The sequence below is a fragment of the Crocodylus porosus genome, unplaced genomic scaffold, assembly GCF_001723895.1.
Source record: "Crocodylus porosus isolate Cpor-Errol unplaced genomic scaffold, CroPor_comp1, whole genome shotgun sequence".
Lineage (NCBI taxonomy): Eukaryota > Metazoa > Chordata > Crocodylia > Crocodylidae > Crocodylus > Crocodylus porosus.
Genome location: NW_017728926.1, coordinates 4137737 through 4163161, shown reverse-complemented (window position 1 = coordinate 4163161; position 25425 = coordinate 4137737). Strand labels below are relative to the sequence as shown.

At 45.2% G+C, this 25425-nt stretch overlaps 3 protein-coding genes across 6 annotated transcripts in view; 1 reads left to right on the top strand and 2 right to left on the bottom strand.

Annotated features, from left to right (window-relative positions):
* Window positions 1-1551, bottom strand: part of CEP104 (centrosomal protein 104) — a 40588-nt gene extending 39037 nt beyond the window's left edge. For 2 of the 3 annotated variants that reach the window (XM_019541219.1, XM_019541218.1), the window contains exons 1-2: window positions 1470-1550; window positions 464-577 (exon numbers count right to left, since the gene is read on the bottom strand). In XM_019541219.1, coding sequence (XP_019396764.1) covers window positions 464-576 — 113 coding nt within the window. In that variant the 5' untranslated portion in view covers window position 577; window positions 1470-1550. Of the gene's footprint in view, window positions 1-463; window positions 578-1469 lie in introns of all 3 variants that reach the window. The other variant, XM_019541220.1, reaches the window with a different exon arrangement.
* An 86-nt stretch (window positions 1552-1637) lies between these two features.
* DFFB (DNA fragmentation factor subunit beta) lies at window positions 1638-8086 on the top strand. 2 transcript variants are annotated; one of them, XM_019541217.1, is made up of 7 exons: window positions 1638-1665; window positions 2033-2159; window positions 2964-3152; window positions 3785-3864; window positions 4070-4240; window positions 5109-5209; window positions 6237-8086. In XM_019541217.1, exons 1-7 carry the CDS (start codon window positions 1639-1641, stop codon window positions 6454-6456), a joined length of 915 nt encoding a protein of 304 aa, XP_019396762.1. In that variant the 5' UTR covers window position 1638; the 3' UTR covers window positions 6457-8086. The 2 variants fall into 2 exon arrangements, with proteins under 2 accessions (XP_019396762.1, XP_019396761.1); XM_019541216.1 differs by having other exon boundaries at window positions 1639-1752.
* Window positions 8087-10620: 2534 nt separating this feature from the next.
* CUNH1orf174 (chromosome unknown C1orf174 homolog) lies at window positions 10621-13177 on the bottom strand. The gene is made up of 3 exons (XM_019541215.1): window positions 13009-13177; window positions 12003-12503; window positions 10621-11035 (listed from the first exon to the last, which is right to left on the bottom strand). Exons 1-3 carry the CDS (start codon window positions 13099-13101, stop codon window positions 10931-10933), a joined length of 699 nt encoding a protein of 232 aa, XP_019396760.1. The 5' UTR covers window positions 13102-13177; the 3' UTR covers window positions 10621-10930.
* Between the last annotated feature and the right edge of the window lie 12248 nt (window positions 13178-25425).

The window sequence follows — 25425 nt, the reverse complement described above, 5'->3', positions numbered from 1 at the left end:
TTTTTTTTTTTTTTTAAATTACTGGATTTCAAAGCGGTGGTATTTCTGATTGTACAGGGGGTGGGAGCAGTGAAGGGGGTGTTTTTTGAGGATAAAGATTCAACAGGATGAATGGAAATATGCAACTTGGTTGATCAGTCTCAAGAAAAATTTATTTCCTGAGCCAGCAAGCTGTTCCGGACAGAAACGTGACTTTGAAGGGGACTCATTTGAGCAAGGGGCTGCTTGAAGCAGTACACAGAATTGGTATTGAACTTTGAGGAGCTTTTTGTATTTTATTTGAAGTTCAAGAAGTTATGTAAAACCATACTCCTACAATGATGATTATATAAACCCAAGAAATAAAAATTTAAGACCAGGTTAAAAGATATTAACTTATTGACTGCTTTTTTCTCTCATTTGTAAGTGAATTGTATTTAACACTTTTTTACAAAATATCAAGAGCTTTTATCACGTATGGTACCTTGGTGATCTCCATCCATTAACTGTTGGTGCATGTACCATCAGCTCCTTTGCACTGAAGCCATCTTCATGTCCTGATGAACTGAGAACTACAAACCCAATCTTGTGTGGCATTCTGCATTTGAAACAGAATGGGAAAAACACTAAGTGATATTAAAAATTAAGCTTAACCATTCAGTAAAAAACAGCAAGAAATAAACAAGACACTAAAACAAAAAACTACAAAACTTGCCATCTGTACTTGGAGGGAGAGCTGCTTACTTGGATGGCTCTTCTTTAAGAGCCATTGGCACATTCATTTTTAGTTTAAGGACCTATTACATATTTTTTGTATAAATAAATATCAGTAGTTTGGGGGTAACTTTACCAACCTCCCCTAATAAAAGCAAAAAACCCTGAAAATTCAGATGGATTCCTTAAGTATTTGTTCAGCCCCAGCATTTCCTCTAAATAGCTTTTTCTATGCACTTCCCAGGGGCTTTTCAAGCCATTTCCATTAATACAGGGAGCATCAACAAAATGCTTCAGGATTAGTTTTGTAAAGAGGCACTTAAGGACTTAAGCCAGCAAAATTAAAATAAGGTGGAGAGGAGGAAAGGGGGCTGGAAGGGGCGGGTAAGAGGAGGCTTTCCTAGAAACCCTCCGGGGTCAGACCCCCACCCGCGCGCTGCGCTGTCTCACTGACGGGTGGGAACAGAGGAGCCGACACGCGTCTCGTTAACGAGCGGCCGGCTCCTCCGCTACAGCCGCGGTCTGCGTCGTCCGGACCCGTCTCGGGGCGACAGCCCGAGGGCCCAGGCTTTCCTCCTGGCCCAAGTGCAGCACCCACCCGCTCGCCCCGTGGCCTGCGGGCAGAGCCCGCAGCAGGCCGAAGCCGCGCTGCCTCACCGGGCAGCAATCCACCCGGCCGCCCTCGGGCCCAGGCCGCGCCGCCACCTCCAAACCGAGGAGGCCACCACGGGCGAGAGGCCCAGCGGTCAAAAGACCCCCGGCGGAGCCCGCCTCACCTGTACGGCGCCGCCACCCCCGGGCCGCGGCTCTCATGGCAACCAGCCGGCACACCCCGCGCATGCGCACCACTCCCAAGGCGCATGCGCCACCCTGCCTCGGCGAGTCTCCGGCGCGGAGGACTAGCCGCCTCCGCGCATGCGCACTGGTGCCCCGCCGCGCCGCGCCATGGCCCAGCGGCCCCGGCTCGCTAAGGTGCGCGGGCTGAGCGGCGCGCGGAAGTACGGGGTGGCAGCGGCGAGCCTGCAGGAGCTGCTGCGCAAGGGGACCAAGCTGCTGCAGGTCTGCGCGCCGCCCCCGGGCGTCTCGGGGCTTTGCAACAGAAAAACGGCAGTTTCTTGTAGTCGGGGAAAGCAAGCGGCGGGGGGGAGCTGGCGCGGTCCGGGGCTGCCCTCGCGTGAGGATCGCCCACGAGACTAAGCGGAGCGGCGGCAACGGCACAGATGGGGGCTGTGATGGGCCCTGCTTTAGCAACTTGAGCTTTGCAGATTTCCTCTTGCCTGTTGTTTGCTGAACTTCAGGAAACGGAAAACACCCGGGTTTGTTTGTTTTTATTAAACAGCTTCCTGGGACGGGCTGTCGGGCGTGTCTGTATGAGGACGGGACAGAGGTGACTGAAGGCTACTTCCGCCACATGCCAGATAACACAGACCTTGTATTACTAGCCCCAGGGGAGACCTGGCAAGGGTGTAAGTAGTAGGAACGCTTTATTTGGCAACTTCAGCAATACCAAAGAGGAAGCAAAAGCTTTTGGTTAGCTTATGGTTAAAATTCAGCATGTCAGGTTTTACTCAGTCTACATCCCTGTTGCAACAGGGTGGTGAGATGCACAAAAGCTTCATTAGTTCCCAAAAAAAGGGGATGGCAGAGCTGAAACTGCATCACAGAATACTGCTTGACCTGTAGAGTACAGCACTGAGCTTAAGCTGGCCCTGTGTCAACTTAAAAGTACAGTTGGGTGTATTATGCTTGGTTTTCTGCTTCCTTGCATTAAAAACAAAGAAACTGTACTGGCTTGTGTTGTTATTAGTGAGGTGTTACTGTTTAAGGAAATGCTGTTGGAAGAGAACAGTGGGAGGACTTCTTCCCCCACCCCCCTCCTTTTCCATCTGGGCACCTGACTGCCTGCTAAGACCGTGCTCTAATGCCTGGTGAGCCAGATTTCTGTGACTACTTACAGAGTAAGGCCTGGCTCTCAGGGCAAAGTGCTGTTGAACATCGCTAGGGGGAAGGTAGAATTTGTCCATAAAGGGAGGTTTCCTTCCCCTTTTGAGGGGAAAAAACCTGGAGTTTTAGCAGTAAATCCCAAAGTACTATGTTAAATCAGAAACAAAGGTTGAAAAACAGCAGGGTACTCTTAGTAACAAGCCCTGTTTATACAGTTCCTGATTACTTGTTTGAGGGTACAGTCCAAAACCCACCACAAAAATACTTTGGACAAGGTGCATTCATCTAAAAGTAACAGAACATTTTTTCTTCATTCAAAAATCTAGATGTCAGTGATGTCAGTCACTTCCTAAATGCATTTTACAAACAAAAAGATGACATTGTTGAGGCTGCCCAGAGACTGCTATCTGATAAACAGGCTCCCATGACACAGAAGCTGCTACTGGATCTCATTCATAACTTAAGTGAAAATACTGTGGCAGAAGACAGAGAGGAAGATGAAAAGTGGTTTGATGGTAAATCAATACACCTCCACTAACAATTTCACATGATGAATTTTATTTTGGATTGCAAACATGGGCCCTTGACATCTCCACCCCCACAACCAATTTTAACCTTTACATTTGCACTTTGTTACTCTCCTAAGGGAATTACTCTCATCCTTGGTATAGTCTGGTAAATTTTACTACCCAGAAGGGTACACTGGTCCAGCAATAAGTTAGTATACCTTTATTCACATAACTACGTTTCACATTTTCTGATAAATGGTGAATGACCTCCAGTACTATGTTGTGCTATTTTAAAATGACCCAACAAAGATCCCTCTCTGCTCCCCACCTGTCTTCCTGCTAAGCACTACATCCATAAAGGAATTTGGTGCAGTGCTGAGTTACTTCCACTTACTAGCCTCCCGTTTTCAACCCACACTTTATTTGTAAATATTAAACTTTTTAGATTGACATTCTTCCCCCTTTGTATATACTGAGTGATTAGACAGGCCAACTAGTCTGGCAGTCACTGGCCCAGAGCAGGCGCATCAAAACAGGACAGAAAAACTTCACACACAAGTCACCTGGTTTCCTAAGAAAAGAGAGGCAACTGGACATGTGTGTCAACAAGTTGTGATGTATTCTTTTATTCCTTATAGGTATAGAGCCTCGGTTTAGGAATAAATCAAGTTACATGAGGTACAGTTGTGAAAGCCGCATACGAAGTTACATGAAAGAGGTAAAATTTGCAGTTTATTTTCAAACTAGCTGAAAAAGAGTACCTTATATTAGACCTAGCTAGCTGAAAACTGTTTTCCCATGGGCAGTTGTGGAACCACCTTATCCAAGTACCACACAGAAGTATACTGGATTTAGTAAGTAAGCTCAGAGGGCAATAAGCATCATCTAAGGAATTACTTAGTGTTTTTTTTCTCCCCAAAAAGGTTAGTAGTTATATTTCAGCTGTTCATCCAACAGCACAAGCCAAATATAAAAGCATCAGTGACCTTATGTTGGACAAACTGAGATCTGTGAAATATAACGGATGTTACTTTGACAGAAGAGGAGAGGCAGCAGCCCGCATTTGCACCTCAGAGGGCTGGTTCTCTTGTCAGGTAAGTTAAAGACTGACACTTGAACAAGCATGTAGGTTATTGGAGTTTATAACACACTTAAGAAAGTAAGTGTTACTGGGGATTGTGGAGAAAAAGCTGCTAGGTAGCAGCTAACTATGAAGCTGAAATTAACAAGTGACTTATCCACAGTAGCTTATATGGGGCGGGGCAGGAACAGGGCAGTTTGGTCAACTTTAAAAAGACCATGCTTCTGGCAGAGAAGGGAGCCAGGTTGTTGCAGAGAGCAGGACTTTCTAGGACTTCGTATTTCGTGTTGGGAAAATATCTCATTTAGGTTGACATTTCAGTTAGATTTGCAGTAGGGCATAGTGGCAACAGCTATGCATATAAAATGTCACCTTTAAAGGAGTTGTTTTCTGATACTTGACAAAATTGGATTTACCATCTGCTGTCCTGAACCAATGGCCCACATACTGCTATAGAGCAATAGCAACAGCAGGAACTTGAAGACAAGATTTTTAGTCCTTGGCTAATGTAGGGGTTTCAAACATGTACCACACTAAGAGTTGCAATGCACTGATCTCTCACATGAGCAAGTATTTTCCCCTATTATTTCTCAGCTGGCATTGGCTGCCTCAGCAAACACGGACATGGTTTGCAATGATGGCAGTTGTGGAAGAACCCAGTTACTTGGATGTCAGTTAGCATCAGGCATACGTTAGTTAACCTATATTACTTGCCTGTGAATGGAAAGACTAATCCAGTGTAGGAGAGGATAGGGTTATCATAACTTACTTGGTCCATTCCTTCAGTTGCAAAGAAAAGCTCTGTCCATGGCAGACTTGGATCCTGCTCATCTTTTTTTCAAAGTGGTAAACTGGCTGTCCTCTCACTGTCACATTTATAGGGGCCATTTGACATGGATGCCTGCCTGTGTAAACATTCAGTCAACCCCTACAGTAACAGGGAGAGCAGAATCCTCTTCAGTACATGGAATCTTGATCATGTGTACGTATAATACAAAGCTTAGACTGAGCATGCATATTATATACCATCCATGCTAGGCATCTGAGAAGGAGCCAGCAGGCTGTTTTTAAAAAAAATTAAGTAGTGACCTATGATGGCTGGCCTACCTGCTGTATTTGCAAAGCACAGATGTGGAAGAGTGCAATTGCCAGAATGAGAAGTAACAGTAAGATACTGAAGATGAAGACATTGCTCTGTAGTCTACTTATCTGTGTCTTCTCTTATCCCCACATGCTCCCTATACATGACAAACATCCCCCCCCAACCCTCTAACACAAGGTTTTTCAACTTTTTTGGATCAATGTTCCCCCCCCATAGCCAAACAGAGTGGGGAAGGGAGGGTGGCGTGCAGCTGTTTGTGAAGCAGCAGCAGCAGCCGCCGCCATATGCGAGCTTCCCCTGCATCCAGCCGGGCAGGTGGAGTCTGTGTGGCAGTGTGGCATGGCTAGTGGCGGCTCTTTGTCCCTGCCCACGCATGCATAGCCACTAGTGCCTTCTCAAGTACCCCCAGGGGGTATGCATACCCCTGCTCTAACAAGACTGTTTCCCCTTCCGTATCTGCCATATCCCAAATCCCTTAGAACCATTTTTTGGTGTTAAACACTTGGAAACTCAATTCAGGAGGCCAGTGGGGCCTTCATTTCTTTAAGAACATCAAACCAACCAAATATCGCTGACCCTGACTAACCCAAAAAATCTGCATCCTGCATGTACCATCAATACATTCATTAATGTGCTTTAAGTAATATGCATTAAATCTAGTACCTCTATTGTGAGCTACTAGAAAAAAGGTGCAAGGGCATTTCTGTGATGTTTTAATGCGCATTAAAATAGGCTAATAAAGCATGTGTAGATCTGCCCACTGAAAACCTATCCTAATATCATCACAGACATATATTTCACAAAAGGGTCAACTTACTTCTCCTTAGAGGATACTGGAGGCCTCTCTCTCTAAAAGAAAAGCTGCTGTTTAATTAAATACTCTTTTCCCATCTACTGTCTATTGCAGAATAGAAAAGAAACGTACTGTTATTCCAACTCTGGCAGAAGCTGTCAACAAGCAAGATGGAAGAGAAGTGAACTGGGAATACTTCTACCAGTTGCTTTTTACTATGGACAATCTCAAGCTTGTACATATTGCTTGCCATAAGAAAACCAATCACAATCTTGGCTGTGACAAAACTAAAATTTACAGGAAAAGGAAACGCAGATGCAAGGTCTTGAAGTGACATCCTTGGAATGTCTCTTTGCTAGTGTTTTAAAAAGCTAGCGCACTGTATGAAGTAATCAGATCTCTTCTGCTTAGTGAAATCCCACTGCAGTCAAACTTAACAAGAACAGAAATCATTCCATTTTCCATACCATTGGTGCTGGCTGCCACTCATCTGTACAAAGCAACACCTATAATTTCTAGTATGTTCACATGCAAGTGAAAAAGGGTACCTGATGCCAAGTGTTGTGGCTTTAGAGGTTCTCCGTTTGGCCACAAGCACTACACGGAGGCAGCTAAAACTCCAAAACTCAATAGTACTGGATTTTCTTTACTTCTACTGTTGCTTCTATTTTAAACCAAAAAGGGGGTCTTCTAAAAACAAAAATCCATCCTTCTTGCTGATTCCTAATCCTGAACTGTTTGGTAAGTGGTGAATAAGGGGAAGGTTTTACTGACCTCAATACTGGTAAAGTAACTTGTGATTTTCAGAAGGGACTAACAAATTTAGGTTCACCAGTCCCATTAGCGAGACATAACCTGTCCTCAAACATCTAGGTACTTTTGAAAATCTCCCTTTATACTGACCACAAGCTGCCAGATGGTTCAAGACTATTACACTCTGGATAGATTTGAATAAGCAAGAGGCAAAAGGTTTAGCATCTTATTCATCAAGTGAGCCTCAACCTCTTTACTATTTTAAGTTCAGGTCCACAAATCAAGCTACAGAAAAACCAAGTTGTTTCTGCAAACAATAACTACTAGCTAGCCAAACCAAATCCTCCTGTAAGTCTTAAGCATGCAAAGAAGTTAGTTTGTACCTTATGTTCTCTAGATGGTAGGCAACCCTGCAACCCAGATTTACAAAAGCTGAATCACTGGCAAAGCCAGTAACCATCCTTTGTTCTAGCCTCTGCTCTAACTACTTCCAAACTATTTTTACTGACATTGGTTTGTGCACATAAATTCTGTACAGCCTAGTAAGGCCATGGCAGAGCTGCCGCTCCAACAATAGTGCTCTATTTCCCCCCGTCCTTCCTTACATTCATCTTGAAGCTTGCTTGCCTTTTATTTCTGTGGGGAGAACAGTCCTGCCTAGGAAGGGTATTAAAGAAAAAACAGGTTTCTGTTGGTTATCTCTGAGACTCTTCATTCAGCAATGCTGTTCCTACCTCCACAATTTTGGAACAAGATGTCAATGAGCCACTTTATAAAAGACTTGTCTGAAGTCAGGCAGATCCTCAGGTACTAGCTGGATGAGAAACTTCAGTGCATCTTTGTATTTTTTTTTAAAAGTAATAAAGAACTATTGCCATCTATCACAGTGTACCCATGAAGTTGTGTGTGAGTGTCTATAAACTGCTTGCAAGAAATCAAGTGAGCTAGAACCACAAGCTGCTCTGTAGCAAGTTCTTACCTTCTTATGCCTCTATAGTCTATCCATTTATTCATATCCCAGTTTCTTCCAAAGAGCAAGCAATAAACATGAATTTCTGTCATTAATGCCAGACAAAGAAGAACAAAGGGCTCATGAGTGACAGGGCCATGAAATACATTTCCCTATTGAAAACTAGACAAGTGTTTATTCTCTACAAAAAAAAAAAAAAAATATCAACAAACATGATTAAAATAAAAGTTTGAAAGCTTAACATATGGTTACCTCTAACTATGAAATCTGTACACTTAATTCCGGTTGATAATTTCTGAAGGTGTTATAACTACAGGTGCAAAGATACATTGGTCTGATATTGGATTGGCACAGCTATAAAGAAAATTGACTCATCAGAAATTGGCCTGTTGCTGATAAATGGCCTGTGCATGTGCGCAGCCACAGTGCAGCATGTAGGAGGCGAGGAGGACAGCCTGGCAGTAGCAGCATGGAGAGCTGCGTCCAACTGGTAAGTCTGTTGTGGTGGGAAGGGAGGGGGTGTGTGTTGGGGGGGAGGGGACAGGACAGATCAAGGCCCCACAGTGAGAGAAAGTCGGGCTGGGATAGGTGGGACATAGCCGCAGCTCATCTGGGGGCAGCTCCTGCTGCTGTGCACACCCTGGGTGGTATAAACATGCGGATCTGCACGGGGCAGGGCAGGCTGCCACTGCGGGCTGGGGCTGCACCAGGCTCTTTCCATCAGGGGCTGTGCCAGGCAGTGTTCACAGTGGGTGGTGACACTGGGAGGGGGGAAGAGGCTGCAGCCCCACCTCTGTGCATTGCCACCACCTGCCCTGAGAGCAGCCTGGCCCAGTCCCCCTCCAGGAAAAGCCCAGCACTGCCCTGGCCCCAGCCCGCAGTGGCAGCCCACCCCACACAGATCTGGAGGCATACACCTGCCATCCCCCTCCCTTGGGGTACATGCAACAGTGGAAGCTGCCCTGCACCCCCCGACAAGCTGCAGCCCTGGCTGGACAGCACCAGCCCCACTCCCTCTCTCACCACAGGGGCCTTTATCTGCCCTCCCACGCTTCTTTCCTCCCGTTCCACCACAACAGACTTACCAGCTGCATACAGCTCTCCATGCTGCTGGGCTGTGTATCCGGAACTGGACTGATATTGGTCGATATGTCTCCTTAAAAACTGGCCGCTGGTATCGGCCACAAAAATCTCTATTGGTGCACCCTTGGTTATAACAAAGGTCCTATTATCATCCTATAGTCAAATTCAACATGCCATTTGCTCCCTGTATATTAAGTACCACCCTTCGCTAGGCTACTGAAAATAAGAAATCCACGCTATCTGGGTAGACATGCATTAGATAAAATGGCAAAACAACAGATTACTTGTATGGTTTAACTCAGTGGGGTCCAATCTTCTTGGCAGTCATGCCACAAATGAAACCCCATGTCCTTCTCAATTGCCATTTTGATCCCTTCCCTGCCAGAGTTGCAACTCTACTTTCTGCTCCCTGCCCCCTCCTCAATTTGCCAAGTGCCATGTACAAAGGCTGCCTGTGCCACTTGTGGCACCTATGCTACAAGTTGTTCACCCTTACTTTAGCTAGTTAAAAATCATAAAAAGTTTAATATGTTTGTAGATCTCAGAAGAAGAAGCAGCAAGAAATATGGCTGATAACAACAACAGATTAGCTGAAGTGTAATTGTAAATAACATGCCAGGCATATACTGTTTGTTTGGCTTAGAATTTTCATGTGAACATTTAATAGGCTGTAGCTATAGAAATCAATATTTAAGCTATCTGCTAATTATTATCATTATTTTACTTCCCTGGAAATACAGAAAGCAATTACTGACAGTTAAATAAATAAATAAAGCCTTAGGAGTTTATTGCATAATTACCAGTTTCAAGGAAGTGTTATCATGAATGTTAGAGGAATTAGCAGTTTTCCTGAAGTCATCTGAAGGTGCTAATTATTTTCCAGAACCACTGAAAACACAAAGAGTGCCTTTTACAGGCCTGCTCTTGATTAAAGAACATGGTCATTCACTTACCAATGATTTACTGGAGAGCTTGGAGATAAAGGATCTTCTCCCTCCATTCTTAAGTATTAGGAACAGAATTGTTAACCCATCAGTATTGGCAGGGATGATATAGCTGGGGATGGTCCTGCTTTGAGAAGGAGGCTGGACTAGATAAGGTCCCTTCCAACCCTAACTTTCTATGACTATATGATCAGTAAAATCTGCAAACTAACTGAAGATGACAGGGTAGTACTGAGTACAAATGAGGGCAGTATATGACCAGCAGAATCACTGGTGATATGAAGGAGAGCAGGTCCATCTTGCTGCTCATATTTTAGATGTTTGCTGAATTGCTAGACAATAAAAACCTTCAAATCTATTGATAACATGCTATTTTATAACCCAGGAGGAAAAAACAAAAAAACCCTTAAAAAAACCCATAAAAAGGAACCTAAACTGGCATATGCACAGAATTATTTTACCAAAAGAACTACCATTTCAATGTTGAAGTCAAGCTAGTAAGTTTTAGCAATGAACTATTTGACCCTAGACATAAGGGCAACCTGATAATCTCTTTTGGATACTAGAGACTAGCAGAGAACCACAACATTTACATAAGTGCACACATTTTGTTCTTAGATGTCTGGTTTATTTTTTTTTTTAAAGGAAACCTTACAGTGAGTCAACCATGATCATTTCTATTTAATGAATGAACCCAAATTTGCATAATAGAATTTTGTTCCCAGCAAAGAAACAAATAAAGGAAAATAGCTGTTTAATAAAACCAGTGCTTTAATTTTATGCAGTTGGTAAAAACAATTGATATGGCTTGTAAATCTTGCAACAATCACTCATTTCCACATCCATTAAAATATACATTCCTCTTTCCACATTCAACTATGAATTCTGTAAAATGTCTAATATTTGCTTAGAAGCAAACCCTGCTAGAATTTCTCTCTGGGGAAAGGAACCTGTAGAAAGAAGTCATTTTGGAGAAGAACAGCAGATGGCAATTCTTACCGTAATATTTCAGTAAATATTTTGTCTCATAAAATATATATTTTTTGAACATTTTCTGCTTAAAGTACATCATCATCGTCATCATCTTCCTTTGCAATGAAGTGGAGCTTTCTAAACTCTCTTCTGCTCATTGCGGTGCATGGGAGTGCAGCTGCTGGCAGGTCCTTTAAGGAAGGATAATTAATTAACAAAAATAATTTGCTGCAATTAGAGCACCCCTCCCATACAACTTAATTATTCCCATTACTTTTCAAAGGTTCCATAACTGGAGTATGCCAAGTCAGTTACAGACATCCCTGCACTTCTTACAGGTGACTCTATATAATCCTTAGAGAGCAGCAGTTTTGAGGTTTATCTGGCTCACTACTTGGGCCAACTACTCAGGCCTACAGCAAGACACACTTGCCCCAGCATGTAGTGCCTCTTGTTTCTTTTGCAAAGGGAAAAAAAAAAAAGGCATCCAGGGCTAGCTGCTGTTTAGAAGGGGCTTGCCACAGAGTCTCAATATGACGGTCAAGAATTAGTCACCATTAATAAAAAATAAAAAAAAACTGACATGTTTTCTTTCCCAAAGTTACAGGGTGATGGTAGTACAGCTAGAAAGAAAACTCATTGTTCTGTCTCCTGCTTGGGTCCAATAGCAGAACTTGTCAGAAATCAGACTGTTTCAAGGGATATTCCTGAAAACATGGCTGGGCATCACTGTAACACTGCTTTGATTAGGTAAAAACCTCCCAATTCTTATCTGCCGACCATGTAATATGGTATATGAATTCTACTTGTATAGGCATCAAAATAAAAAAAATTATCTTACAGAAGCAAGCCAATATATTCTAAGCAAATACTGTGCCTTCCCTACTCTCAATGGTAAGTTTCATCAAAATACATGCATTCTTGCAAATCATTTTGATTTAGATAAAGCTACAGTTTTCAGTAAGTCTGCCCCCTCAGAATTTTTCAGCCAGCTGTACCCTAAAGACATGGATACTTCTTTAATTGGTTGCCAATATTGGTTATAGTTGCTTAAAGTTTTGGCACCAACCTGATGTTCTGTATTTCAATACATGTGAACCGAAAGCTGGAAAATAACTGAGAGACCAGAAGGAAGGAGTGACAATAGTGTCTTCCTACCTGCATGAACTCGATATTTCCAAAAAATCGGTCTACTGGCATTGGCTGGTTACTGTCTTCATCTAAAAAAGCATTATTATCCAGTTGTAATGGTTTCTTCTGAAGATCTGCAGCTTCTAACTCGGATTCAGCTGACTCCGCACTCTTGCAGCTACTCTCCTCGTCCACACTGAGGTCCTGGTTCTGCACAAGAGTTTCATCACTTTCTGTCTTGGGTGGGCAGCTACTTGCTTTTAGTGCTGAGGGTTTTATGGAAACATGGTTTCCATTCCCCTGTATGTCTTCATTAATCATTGGACCATTACTGCCTTTGCTTTCTAGCCTCAGATGATCATGGACACAGCCCTCCACGTCTTCATCAGATGTTTCCGCCTGTTCCCTTGCCAAGGGAATACCTTCATTTCTGGACACCGGTTCCTGTAAATCTGATTTTACTAAACTACTCTTTTCACGTTTTAGCCTCTTTGAGGGCTGTCGGCCAGTTGCTTTGTGCGAGGAAGCCTATTACAAAAAGAGGAGGATCTGATGTTTACAAACTACACTAGACAACATTAAGTAAAGGCTGGGTGGGCTTCAGCTTGATTCAATTCTACCACGTAAAGGGAGATTTCGTTTTCAAATAACCAGTGGTTCCCGAAAAAAGATATTCGTTTGACAGCCTCCACACAAGGAAAGCGAAGCACAGATCATCCCCGTGTCCCCAGAAACATCGGTCGTCGCGGATTTCGCAGCTCAACCCGCTTCAGCCAGTACCGTCAAACACGGGCCTGGCCACGGTGCCACAGGCCGCGCGGCCTCTACACCCGCCCCGGCCTCTATCATATTCATACGAGACCCGTGGGGGAGTCTGGTGGTGCTAGCAACCGCCGGGCCAGGTCGGGAAGGGCACGGTGTCTCCCGGGCCTCAGCCTCGCCCCTCAGCGACCGACCAACCCGACACGCAGGAAGTCACCCGCCGGGGCCGGGGTAGGGTTTACGCCCGCTCCGAAGCCCCGACGCCCCTTACCAGGCGGGCTCGCCACACGCCGGCCTGTCGCGCCGGCCCCTCGTGCGCAGGCGGCGGGGCGGCCCCTACGGCCCGCGCCTGCCGCGTCCTCATACGGCCGCCGACCGCCGAAAGGATCCGGGGAAGCCCCCACAGAGCCGGGTGGCGCCGCCGCCGCCATCTTTGTTATGGGCGAGCGGGACCCGGAGCACGGGAGCAAAGGCCCCCGCCTCTCCCCCATGCGGGCTGCACGGCGCGCGCCCGAATGGGGGGGGCGGGAGAGGAGTCGTGGGGGTGTTTGCGGGCAACATCGGAACCACCGCGGGGTGCGTGCAGCCGGCGCCATTTTTGTGACGGGCAGGAGGAGGGCGGCCTTTCCGGCTGCGGGGGGATGGGCTGCTTCCCAAATCGCGAGATCCTAGAAAGCAGCACCCGCGGGGGGGAGGAGCTGGGGCAGCTGGCAGCATTTGAAGTGTCCGGAGTGAATGCGCTTTTTGTGCCCCCGTTGCTGTCACCCTTCGGGGACTGCGGGGGGGGCGTTGAGCCCCTTCATTTACTGCTCCCTTGATCCTCGTAGGTATGCCCATCGCCCCTTGACGCAGGCTCTCGTGTCCAAACAGGAGACCAAAGGAAGCTCCTTCCCTCACTAACCATTTATGATCAGATAAACCCAAAAGTGACGTTTTGGATGTTATTTCAGAAGATCAGAAAAGATTTAATGGGGGTTGATGCTGAAGAGAACAAGGCCACGTCTGCACAGTCAGCGTCCAGCACGTTTTGGACGTGGATCTCGGTTGGTGCCAGCTCTGCGCAGGGTGCTCCCTGGGGCCGACCCTGGAGTGCCCACAGACAGCAGCCTGCTGAAAATCACCTTGTTGTAAGGCTGTGGAGTCCACCAATGGGGAAAAATAACTCTTGCCTTCTGTCTGCATCAGTTATAAACCTTTGGACGTGTTCATTCCCACTGCATTTCCCTGCTGTAACTGTAGCTGGCCAGAGTTATCATCTATGTAGTTGGGGCTTATTACTCAGATTTGCTTCTCAGTTCATTTTGGGAACCCTCAGGGAACAAACTATACGAGCAACTCAAATCCCACTTTAATTTCAAGGACTGCAATGATAATAGATGACTCTTGTGAAGCAAAGCAATAAGACACCTGGATCTAAGTATGTAATGCCTCTTTTTTTGGAACAGGAGGCAGTTGGGACCCTATCCAAAGTTAATTTCTATCAGTTGAAGTTCTCCCTCTTGGTTTCGGCATGCTCTGGGTTAGGGAATTGGCAAACAGACACTTCTGAGCATCTTGCTAAAATACACATCTGTCTTCTGTTGATTTATTGTTTTGAGGACATTATGAAGACTTAACAGTCTGTCAGAGTTAATGTACAAGAGCTGTGTTCTTCATAGAGACCTTCCCGTACCCTTGCTGGTATCAGAACCGTTCACGCACTCATCAGTGCTTTGTTCCTACTTCACATCTTCTTTTTTCCAGGATCCTTAGCTTTCAGGTAACAACTCTTGTCTGTGCATCTTACCCTTAAATGAGTAAACAGCTTAAATCCTAGAAGCAGTTTAGTGTTTTGCCAATGATAACATTCAAATGAGACATTTTTTCTCAGAAATGTGAAGTCTCCAAGTTAAACTATAAAGGTCCAGAGACCTGCCTGCAATGCTGTTCTGCAGATTCTTGCCCTTTTCAAGAGTCCTTCTGTGCTTTGTTCTGAAGCTGAGAGGTAATTCATATTCTTCTCCAAAAACATCATAGTGTCCTTTGCTCCCTTATAATACTGCCATTTGCAGCCAAGGAATACAGATGACTGATTGTATTATATAGCGAAAGCATATATCCTGCCTTGTAAATGTAGCAGGGCTAGGGCTGGCCAAAAACCAGGACATTTAGCTTGTGGGAAATGTCATTGTGAAATTTCTCACAGACTGGAAATTTTGAGAATATTCCATTTTGAGAACACTGATCAGAAACAAACTGTGCTCCCACGGTGCCATGTGTGTGCAGCACAAGGGGATCTGGACCCCTTTGCAAAGTCATTCCAGTACAGTCACCATACTGCCTCTCCTTCATGAGGCATCCAAGAGAGATTCTGGCAGCCGCAGATGTGCAAGTTTTCCCAATGTTACCCCCAGCACCGTGGAGAAGACACACCATGGGGCAGCACAGAAGATGTGTCACAGCAAGCAGGCTGCAGTGGAGATCCCCCTCAAGACCACTCCACTCTGGGTACTGTCCCCTTTAGAGCAATTTCATTGTGCCTGCATAGAGGAAACAGAACAGCACCTGACAAAGCTTGCTTATATTTTTAAATTGATGACTACACATAAAACAGGACTTTTACTTTCATTGCTATTAAAAAGTGTCTTTTTGTTACAACCTTTGGCTGGCAGTCAGGAGGTAAGAAAGAGATGGAAAGTTTTGAGAGCTCTTGCACCTTAAAAGAGGGTGGCTAGCAGGTGTGGGGAGCCTCCCTGAACAGGAAACCAGGTGCAGGCTGTGAAATGGAACTTGTGAATTAATCCCTGGCAGCGTATTTCTTTCTGCCTGTCACAGTCACCAGCATCTTTGTGTTTATAACCCTTGGGGTTCATTTGGCTAAACACTGGTGATATGCTAGGGACTGCAGCCAGAGAAATGAATTTTTCCTGTAAATGTAATGGCTGTTAAGTGTTGGATGAGCAGATTTTTTTTCCCAAGCCAAGTAATAATCCAGAAGAAGCAATTAGCGATCCTTATAAAGGTGGGAAAGAAATTATCTTGAGCCAAAGTCATGATTCCTTTTTATTTACAAAATCTGAGGGAGGCGAAGAGAGAGTAGGTATGGATTGGGGATCTACTGCATAATGGCTGATAATGATGCTTCCACCTCTCTGCCCATGGCATGCTCACACTCTCTTTTCTGCCTCATTCAGAAAAGCTGACTCTGCTACATGTTCTGGATCTGTAAAATGGTCTTTAGCTCCAGCTATGGTAACTTACTTTCAGTCTCTAGGGATACCCAGGATGATGCTTGCCACAAAAGTTAGGGAGCAACTGTGAATACCAGTCCACAAATTGGGTTCCTTTTCCAGATATGCTGTGTCCTGGTAAAATGTCATCTGGATTCATATAATATGGATCCTGCCCTACCAGAGGTGTAACCAGTAATGTTTGCATCCAGGCCAGCCCTTCCCAAACTGGTAGACACTTGGGCCTTCTGACTGAATCTGTCATGTATCTGCAATCTGACCCTGCAGCAGGCAGTGCCACCTTAAAGCAGATCTCTTTTATGGAACTCACATTGCTTCCAAGATGATGCTATACAAATCTGGTGTGCCTTCATTTTGGTTATTGTAAGTGATTCACACTAGAAATAGAGATGTCCTCTGAAACAAAAATGGCAGGAGATGTTGCTGATGAAAAATGGAAGAATCTGACAGCATTTAAAATTTCCTCCATGAATAAGATTTGCGTGTGCCTCAGCTTGAGTTTTTCCCTTAGAGTCCTGCATTTAAACTGCAACTGAAAAGAATGCACAGAGCAAGTTTTGCAACACAGAGAAGCTAAGAGAAGATTTATTATGCAATTTACCTTTTTCAAAAACATTAAAGGACATTTTGAAGAGGATAGTCAAGCTACAATCCCATGGTCCAATGAGTATGTTATTTACCTGATTATAAAGCTATCTGCTCTAGGTCTCTAAATGTATGTGAGCTAACCAAAGGGCACCTATACACATGCCTGATGCCTGCTCTGACACATGCTAAACAGCATATGTTGGAGCAGATTTGTTTAACTGAGTCTGCAGGACCGTGCTAATTAGCATGCTTCAGCAGCCTCAGCATCACGTGTATTCAGCATCCCTACATTCCAAAATGGTGCTGGGGGTGCTTTAACTAAAGTGTGTCAAACGAGCTTTAGTTAAAGGCTAGGGAGAGACAATACAAAGAAACTGGTTTAAATGATCAGAAACTGGTTTAAACCTGTAAGAGAACATAAGTTCAGTGCATATAAACCAGTTTCAAAATGGCTGAAACTGGTTTAAGATAAATCTGGTTGAATGTAGCATCAGACTTAGTTGATTTGGATTAAACTGGTTTATGCAATGCCTGTACCTTCCTGGTTTAAGTTACACCAGAGTTCTCCAGCATCCCAGATGCTTTGTAGCCCTGGGCTGTGCTGTCTACACCAGAGAACAGGGCTGGTCCCACCCGTCTGCTCCCTAGCCAGAGCTCCAGCGGAGACTGTAGGCACAGCAGGGTCTGCCTGGCTCCCCCTGCTACTTGCTGCTCAACCAGGGATCCCTCCCCTCCCATCTCCCACAGCATGGACCCCAGCCCCACAGACCCCAGGCATGTGGTATGCTAGCTAATGCTGAGAGGTAGGTATGTGTGTGTTTTCAATTTAACTGGGACAGGCAGACAGACCAGTGTCCACTTAGGGCTTTTTGGAGGTAATCAACAGTTCAGCAGGTAATGTCCGTTTGTTCCTTCTTTGGAAAAAGCTGTTTAAGAGAGGCTTTTTTGTTGATGGGCTGATAAAGCTGTGTTATCAGCCCCTGGCTGGCTCCCTCCTTGTCAAGTTTGCAGACAGTATGAAAAAGCAGGGAGAGGGAGATTGAAAACCTCAGTATCATCAACAGATGTATGCACTGCACACACCCCGTTTGCCTCAGAGTGCTAGCCTGGGGCTGGCAACACTCCCACCCCTTCAGCAGCAAATGGGGAAGAGCCTGAGACTGAGCAGGCAGGGTGGGGGTTTACATCCCTCCCTAATCAGAGTGTCCTGGCAGTCCCTGCTCAGCTCAGCATTGTGCAAGGGGAGGGAGGGCTGCTCTAACACCCCCCAGCTTCTAGCTTGAGCCACCGCAGGCATGTGTCGGCATTTCCTCAGTCCGGAGGGAATGCCTAAACAGTTGTAAACTGGTTCAATCTAGGCAGGTCAGACTAACCTGCAAAGATAGAATTAATTCAGGCTCAGGCTTTTTGAGTGTCTGTCCCTACCCAGAGTGTCACCGCTGCCATTTTGAAGTGTGGGACACTGAATACACAAGATACTGAGGGTACTTTAAATCAGAGAGGCTCCTGAGAGCCACTTTAATTAAAGTGTCCCCCACCCCAAAGCATGTGTCAAGGCATGTAAAGGTACGAGGCTTCTGCTTGTGTTCATGTGCTTGGCATCAGTAACTATTTAGCACACACTCCAGTACTCAACATAAGGACTTGGTTTTATAAGCAAGTCTAACATGTATATAGTGTATTACTTTCTGAATATTAACTAAACACATTTGGGGCTTCTAAATGAGCCAGCCCCAGTTTTATAACCTCTAAACTGGTTTAATTACTTCATACAATGCTTATTTTAAATCATTTAATGAAATATAAGTAAATCTCTCCTAGCAGAAAGTGTCCCAGAGAGCCTCTGCAAATCATTATCATTGCTTCAGGAATCTATTTGATCACACAGAGCAGGGCTGTGAGGATGAGCAGTGCTATTAGAAAGCACTGGAAATCAGAGGTGCACAGAACTTCTGTTCCAAATGAATACAGTAGGTGCTTCCGCTCAGGCAAAGAAAGTCCAACAAACACCCAGCTTGCATTTTTCCCCAAACCTTTGTTCCAAGGTTTTATGGTTTAATTTGCATCAGGTCAAGGAGTTACCCAAATGCTTCTATCCATCTAACTATACCTATGGCCCCCATTGTTGGAGTACCTATATGTGAATTTCTCTTGTTACTCCCCCTCTTGTCTCTCTTCCTTTTTTGTTTTTATTTTTTTTTATTTTTTACGGAGTTAGAACAGATAAACAGGGAGATGGAATGACCTGGATGGATTTACACTGAAACCAAAAGGGGGTGGGGTGGGTAGGAAAGGATTGCCCGTGGAAATTTCAGCAAATCTCCCTGTCTTTGCATAGAGTGTAAAGTGGGAGAATCTGCAGTAACAGCAGCTGTTGTTTAAGGGGGCTAGGGTGGTTCAGGTGTTAAGGTGCGTAGTTGACAGCCCAGAGATTGCAAGTCCAAGGGCATAGTGGAATTGCTCATGGCATGGCCCTGTCGGATTCCAAGTCTGCAAATTCTGCTACATACCTTGTCAACACAAGGACATGAAAAAGGAGTAGGCACAGGCCCCTACCTGAGGGCTAAGTTGAAAGCTCTCTGTTCTCGTTAAATATTCCAGATCCCAAACACTTGGGGTCAGTATTAGACAGGAAATTAGATCTATAGAAAAGAAACAGGCAGCAAAAGCAGCTCAAGCACACTGCTCCAAGGTTTCCTGGGTTCTAGGCTACAGTTCTCTGAAATGGAGATGAATGAATGGGAGGGGGCAGTGAGGGGACTGAAAAGCAGAAGGAATAGCCCAGCACAGCTGGGGAAAAGTTATTTTCTGTCTTCACTTTCTGACTCACCCACAGAGCCCTTTGGACACACAGGGAGAAAGAGTGTAGCACTAAACTATTAGTGGGCAAGGAGCAGCTGTTTCCCAATGCAGAGCTTATTATTGCCTCCTGTGTCAAGCTGTTTAGCTGTCTTGTGGGTAGTCAGGCTGCTGAGTATGTGCACGATTCTCTTGCTGGGGGGCCTTGAGGATTCACATTGCTGAAGCTGTTGCACGTTGTAGCCATGATAATCTTCTGTTCCCAGCCAACCCAGCAATTGGCATCCCCCTTGCTTCCTTCTAGCCACACCTACTGTCTCTTTTTTGGAGGGGACAGTTAGGTCAGGGGTTACCACCATTGCTGAGGTTCAAAAGCACAGTCCCAATGCTCATAGATCTACTTCAGGTGCCCTGCACACATCGGCAGGTTTCACAAGACACAGAGGTGGCTTCTCCCTAGAGCATCCATTCTCCATTCATTCTCCACCCATCTGCAAACCCTTCTTTTCAGCATGCACTCACCCATACACAAACCCATACTTCCAGGGCAGCGGCTCAATACTGGCAAGAAAGTCTTTTTATTTCTCAGGGGATAGCCACTTCACATCCTTTATTTCTCCAGAGCTTCCAGGGGAATAAAGAGGAGAATACAACTGAACATCATTAGTGCCTGAGTCTAAGACCTTACCCACCCATTGGTCTTTGCTTCTACAGACACCAGAAAGCAGGTTAGTGTTAGACTATCCCAGTAGGCTACCTATAGAAATGTTGTACTAAGAGCTCATGACCTCCCCACCAGCCTTGCTTACCTCCCTGCCAGAAGAGGCCTGCTGTGCTGGGCTGGTTCAACAGGTACAGTCCCTGTTTGTTCTCTTACTGGTCTTTCTGCACCCTAAGTCTCAGCTGGATCTGATTCAAAGCAGGTGCAGCTGCAGCCACCAACCTGTCAGTGTTACCCTTAGTTGCCAGGCTGTCTTTACCAGCCAGCTTCCTCCTGTGAATTCTTATTGTTCCATTGTTCTGTGATAGTTAACAAACTGGAATCTCCCTTTGTTCCTCATTATCACTTGCTTCCAATATTGCTCTTTTAAAAATCCCATCAATGCTCTGCTAGCTCATTAGGATTCTGGCAATATTGGCCTGAGGCCTGACAATATGTGCTGCAGGGTGGCTTTTTGTTTTGAGAGATTTCAGGCATTATCCTTAAAGCCCCCAAAATTAGCAGGTGCCAGCAGTGGCTAGAGACTATCATTCATGCCTCTGTTTGTCCATGAGATTTTTCAAGAGCATTTCTTCCCCAGAATGTTTTCCCTTTTCCCGACTTCCTCTCTGCTTGCTGATTCCTCTCTGCCCGTCACACTCCTTCATCCTTTGGGACCAGATAACTGGAGTGATCTGTTCTTGCTAACATATGAGAGGAAGCACTTCTCGCAAGGCTGAATGCACCCACTTTGCAGCATCCTCCATGTCCTCTGGCCCAGGAGTCTGGTCTTATTTGCATTGTGACTCCACTTCTGCCACTACCTCATTGGGCTGGCTCTCTCTGGTCACTCTCCATGTCCACTATTATCTCTGTACTTTGGCCATCTGGGCTCTGTGGGGCAGAGGCTTTCTTTAGGGTGGGTGAGGTTTTTAGTGGAGTGGGAGGGTCTCAGTTGGAAGGCAGGATGTGGTCCCATGTCGTCCATGACGGTTTTGGTGAAATTTGATTCAGATGTGATTCTGGATCAATAGCTGGTGTTGCAAACCCTGTTTTAGTTCTTAGGCACCTTTGAAAATCAAAGATACAGGATAGAAACAAACCTCATGTGATTTGGGATCCAGGAGATTGCAATGGGCTACGCAGCTAAGTTTCTTGCTGAGAGGGCAAATGGATGTGGCAGATGTGAACCAAAGTTGGATGACCTGAAGTCACTTGTTGCTGCTGTTTCATGACAGGCTTTGTGTTCAATTCCCATAGCAAACCAAAGGCTGGAGAGGGGTGCCAGTGCCAGTGACTGTCCTGAAGTCCTTCCTGCACAATTTGCAAGCATATGTTGCACCTATGTGTCATCAGGCATCTCTTCTGAAGTGGGTGCTGGATCTCTTATCCCTAGAGGCTTTTAACACAAGCTGGAAAAAAGTACTAGGGAATTTCTCGTGGATTAGATGCCATCTCTACAGACCTTTGGTCTAGGAATATACATTCCAACATCAGGGCTAAGTACAGATAATCGAAAAGCCTGAGGCTGAATCAATTTAGTCTTGAGAAACAACTGGGCAGCCATTCACTTTTGATTCAGGAAATTAAAAGCCATATACCTGGAGTAGCTTAGGCCAGAAGCTGAGCTGGGGAGTGCTAAAGCACGGGTCTCTGGCATGTAGCTAACATGGGCTGTGTGTTCACTTCCTCTTCCTGCTGCCCCTGAGGTCTCTGGGATTTGCAGACCAGAATCACAGAAGCAGGACTTTACAGGGTTGCTCATCACTTCTTCTTCCTACTTCCAGGTGCCTCTAGGATTTGTAGTCCAGTCACAGCCATCAGTAAGTTTTTGGCAGGGCAGGGCAGTTCTGTACTCAGGGAAGGGAAGTTTAACCCCCCTCCCTGGCCCAGACCCCAGCTGGGGTTTGCTGGGGGGTGAGGGGACAGTCCCTGTCCTCTCCTGCCCCCGCCCCTTCTCTGCTGGAGTAGACAGCTCAGCCCAGGGCTGCAAAGCATGCTAGGATGCCGGGGGGCTGTGATTTAACTTGAACCAGGAAGGGGTCTGGAGCAGAAGTTTCATAAATGGGTTTGACCCAAGTCAGTTAAGTCTGATGCTACATTCAACCAGGTTTATTTTAAACCAGTTTCAGCCATTCTGAAACCAGTTTATGTGCACTGAACTTCTGTTCTGTTACAGGTGTAAACCAGTCTCTGATCAGTTGAACTGGCTTATGTGTAGCTTCTGTCCCTGGTGCAATAAACATGGCTCCAGGTTAAAGCTACTTAGCGCAGGTTATGAGCTTTTTGTGCAGCATATGCCAGACAAAAGAGCAAGACAGCGATGGAGACCCCCATCCAGCATTCTTACATGCATTGCGCTCACTTAACTGTGTCTAGATTTTCTGCCAGAAATAGGAAACATTTTAGTAAGTGTTCTACATTATTTAGCATTATTTCTTTGGGGAGATTAAAATTGCCTTGTGTAAACTGTAGCTCTGTGCCACACGCACCTGACAATGACAGAGGAGTCTGTTTTACAGAAGGCTCATTAAAAATAAAAACACTATGTTCATTTCAGCAGCTTGAATTACTTAAGCCAGTGTAATGGGATAAATATTTGATGCTGAAGTTTATTAAATTTCCATCAATATTATGTTGTTGCTAAATATGTAGTGGGTTCTTTAAAGCCAGCTTAGTGGTCTCTGTAGGGAGATTCCTGGAAGCCCATCTCAAGGTCCCCCATGGATCGTTTTTGGGCTGGTAATGAACAACACTCTTCCTGTTACCATGGTAGGTACTATAAGATCCTTTCTGAGACTATTGGACCACATTTGATTGCAGATAACAACCCAGAAATAATATGAGCCCAGTCCACCATGGTTGTAAATCATGGGACATTATTGAATCAGATCCTCCGCTGGTATGAACTGTCACTCTCACATTATCTCTGAGCACTGGATAATTAGAAATTCTATGGAAAAAGGATGGGATGTCTTGCAGAAGTGTAGTGGCAGGCTGAGGTTGGGAAGTATGCATTTGGAGGAGGCTGATTTTTTTTTTTTTTACTAACAGCCTGCATGGATTCTTTCAGTGTCACCATGCTGGGCTTCCCCATCTTCTGAGCAGGAGGCAAGAGGTGCGGCTAACTTACAGGGGAACCCAGAGGAAGCTTAGGTGAATACCGCTTGGTATACTTGGTGTAATACATGGGCAATACATGGCATTTACTGAAGGTTCCTGGGGGATGCTGTGTGAGAGACAGAGTACTGAGCAAATAGACTTTTCCCCTGGAAGGTGACTCAGGGAATGAAACAGTCCTCAAGAGACCTCCTGTGATTGATGCCCAGAGTGGGATGGATGGGTTCTGCAGAGAGGTGCATCAGCCTTCAGTCACCAGAAGGGACCCTGCGATGTGGGGTTTTTGTAAAGGGAGCAGATAAGAAAAGAAGGGGAAATCCCAGGTGGTTCCTTCTGTGCTTAGGCACTAGGATGTCTGGGCTTTGCTTATTCAATTAAAATAGTGCACTTAAAAGGGCAAAGAGACTTCAAATTCGGCAGTCTGGAGGGCCACCCCACAGGATGAGCACATTAGCTCTCTGAGTTGAATCACAGCAAAGACCAGGTGAAAAGCCAGTGACAAGGCATGTTTCAGTGTGGGATCTGAGGCAAAAACTGAGCTCCAGCTGCTTAGATTAAAAAAAAAAATCAGAACAACAGACAAACCATTTCCTGAGCAGAAAAGGACATCAAAATGCTGGCACAATGAGGGCACTGTTTAGCTAAGATCCAACACTGAATAATGAAAGGCCTTTTTCTACCTGTAGCTACTCCTCAGCTAATTCCTTCAGAACATACTACTGACAAAGGAATTAGGCCTGCAGCCCATAAATCTCATTAGCTCCACCAGCACTACCAACCAGCCCCAAATCTCACCAGATCATGAGACTGTCCTCCCCTGCACCCCACAAAAAGAGAGACTGACTCAAGAATCACAGGGCTTTAGAATAATGCATTAGGGTGTTTTTTTTAATTTGCCTGTTGATTTTGAAGCCTTGAGGGCACTTCTTCCTTACAGCCACAAGGAACAGAAATTTTCTGAAAGCAGTCCCAGCTAACCCAGGACTATGGGGGCTGCAGCCTCCAGAAGAATATTAAAGCACCATGAGACTTGCAGCTCAACTGCAAGAATGGGCAACCCCACTATAGCACTATGTCATCAGGCTGGCTGCTTTAAAATACTTTCACCAGATTAGATTGGGTGACCAGCCCACACAAAGGGCGTGTCTACATGTATATTAACATGCTTTAGTTAATGCACATTAAATCTAATGTGAGATGCTAGGAACATGTGCATTAGCCTGTCTTAATGCGCATTAAGTAAAGAGAACGGTTTTGTTCAGTGATGCTTTAATGCTTATTGAATTAGATTAATACGCATTAAAGTGCATGTGTAGACATGCCAGAATGTCCCAGGAGGAGGCCCTTAGTTTGTGTTGATCACAGTTGTTATTGAGTGACATTAGCAATAAGCAATAAGGAAATTTAACAAGAGCAGAAAGTAGAAGGTTGCCTAACTAGATTCTGCATTAGTATAAAAGGACTTCTCAAGAGGTCTTTATATTGCTCTGGGACAAGCTGAGTATGAACCCACAGCATCTGCTGAGTCAAGAACCATTGAAACAAGTAAACAAAACACCCCAAAGCAAGCAACCCAACCCTTGTTTGAAACCTAATACCAACATGAAGTGGTTCCATTAATAGAAACCAAGCCTTCATCAGCAGTGGATTGTAACCCAAACGCAACCTCTCTGTGCCAGTGAAAGAAAGTGAGAAAGACAAGTCCTAGCTCATCCCTTCCAGCCTCAGCAAGATGCAACAGTTCCAACTGGGAGCAAAAGTGGGGAAAGGTCTGTGAACTAGTGCTGGATTTAGAGTTGCCTTAAATAATTTATTAATACTATATCCCGAGCTGTCGTTAGTGAGGTTTGTCGAATGAAAGTACCAAGGTGCATCCACAGCAGGAGCGTGGAGTGTCTCTGTGAGGGGCTGCTGGTCATGAATCTTTTTGTGTTTCCCAGCAAAATTCTAAGGGCGCGTCCAGATCAGCACGCATGTGCCTCTTGCCCTGCTTCAAACCCCTTTGAGGCGGGGTAACAGACACATGGGGGAATTAAAAAATGATATCCAGGGGTCTAAAAAAATTGAAGTTTAAAAAAGCGGAGCATGGCACGGTCCAGGACCTGAGGAAACCAGAGGCTGGGGCCTCCATGGAGGCACTCTAGCTGCCAGAATGTCTCTATGGTTGGCTCCTTGCACTGGTGCTGAAACACTGGCCAGCCAGGCCGCATGTTTCAGCACCAGGGCTCCAGTGCTGGTGAGTAAGAGGTTG

Bases quoted from the DNA above. Each gene is read 5' to 3' on its own strand.
- DFFB (XM_019541216.1), top strand. From the start codon at position 1,639: ATGGCCCAGCGGCCCCGGCTCGCTAAGGTGCGCGGGCTGAGCGGCGCG. The intron at 3,153-3,784 runs GTAAATCAATAC...TATTCCTTATAG, and splicing joins AGATGAAAAGTGGTTTGATG to GTATAGAGCCTCGGTTTAGG. The intron at 3,865-4,069 runs GTAAAATTTGCA...CTCCCCAAAAAG, and splicing joins TACGAAGTTACATGAAAGAG to GTTAGTAGTTATATTTCAGC.
- CUNH1orf174 (XM_019541215.1), bottom strand. From the start codon at position 13,101: ATGAGGACGCGGCAGGCGCGGGCCGTAGGGGCCGCCCCGCCGCCTGCG. The intron at 12,504-13,008 runs GTAAGGGGCGTC...TTTTTGTAATAG, and splicing joins GCGTGTGGCGAGCCCGCCTG to GCTTCCTCGCACAAAGCAAC. The intron at 11,036-12,002 runs GTAGGAAGACAC...CCTTCCTTAAAG, and splicing joins GAAATATCGAGTTCATGCAG to GACCTGCCAGCAGCTGCACT.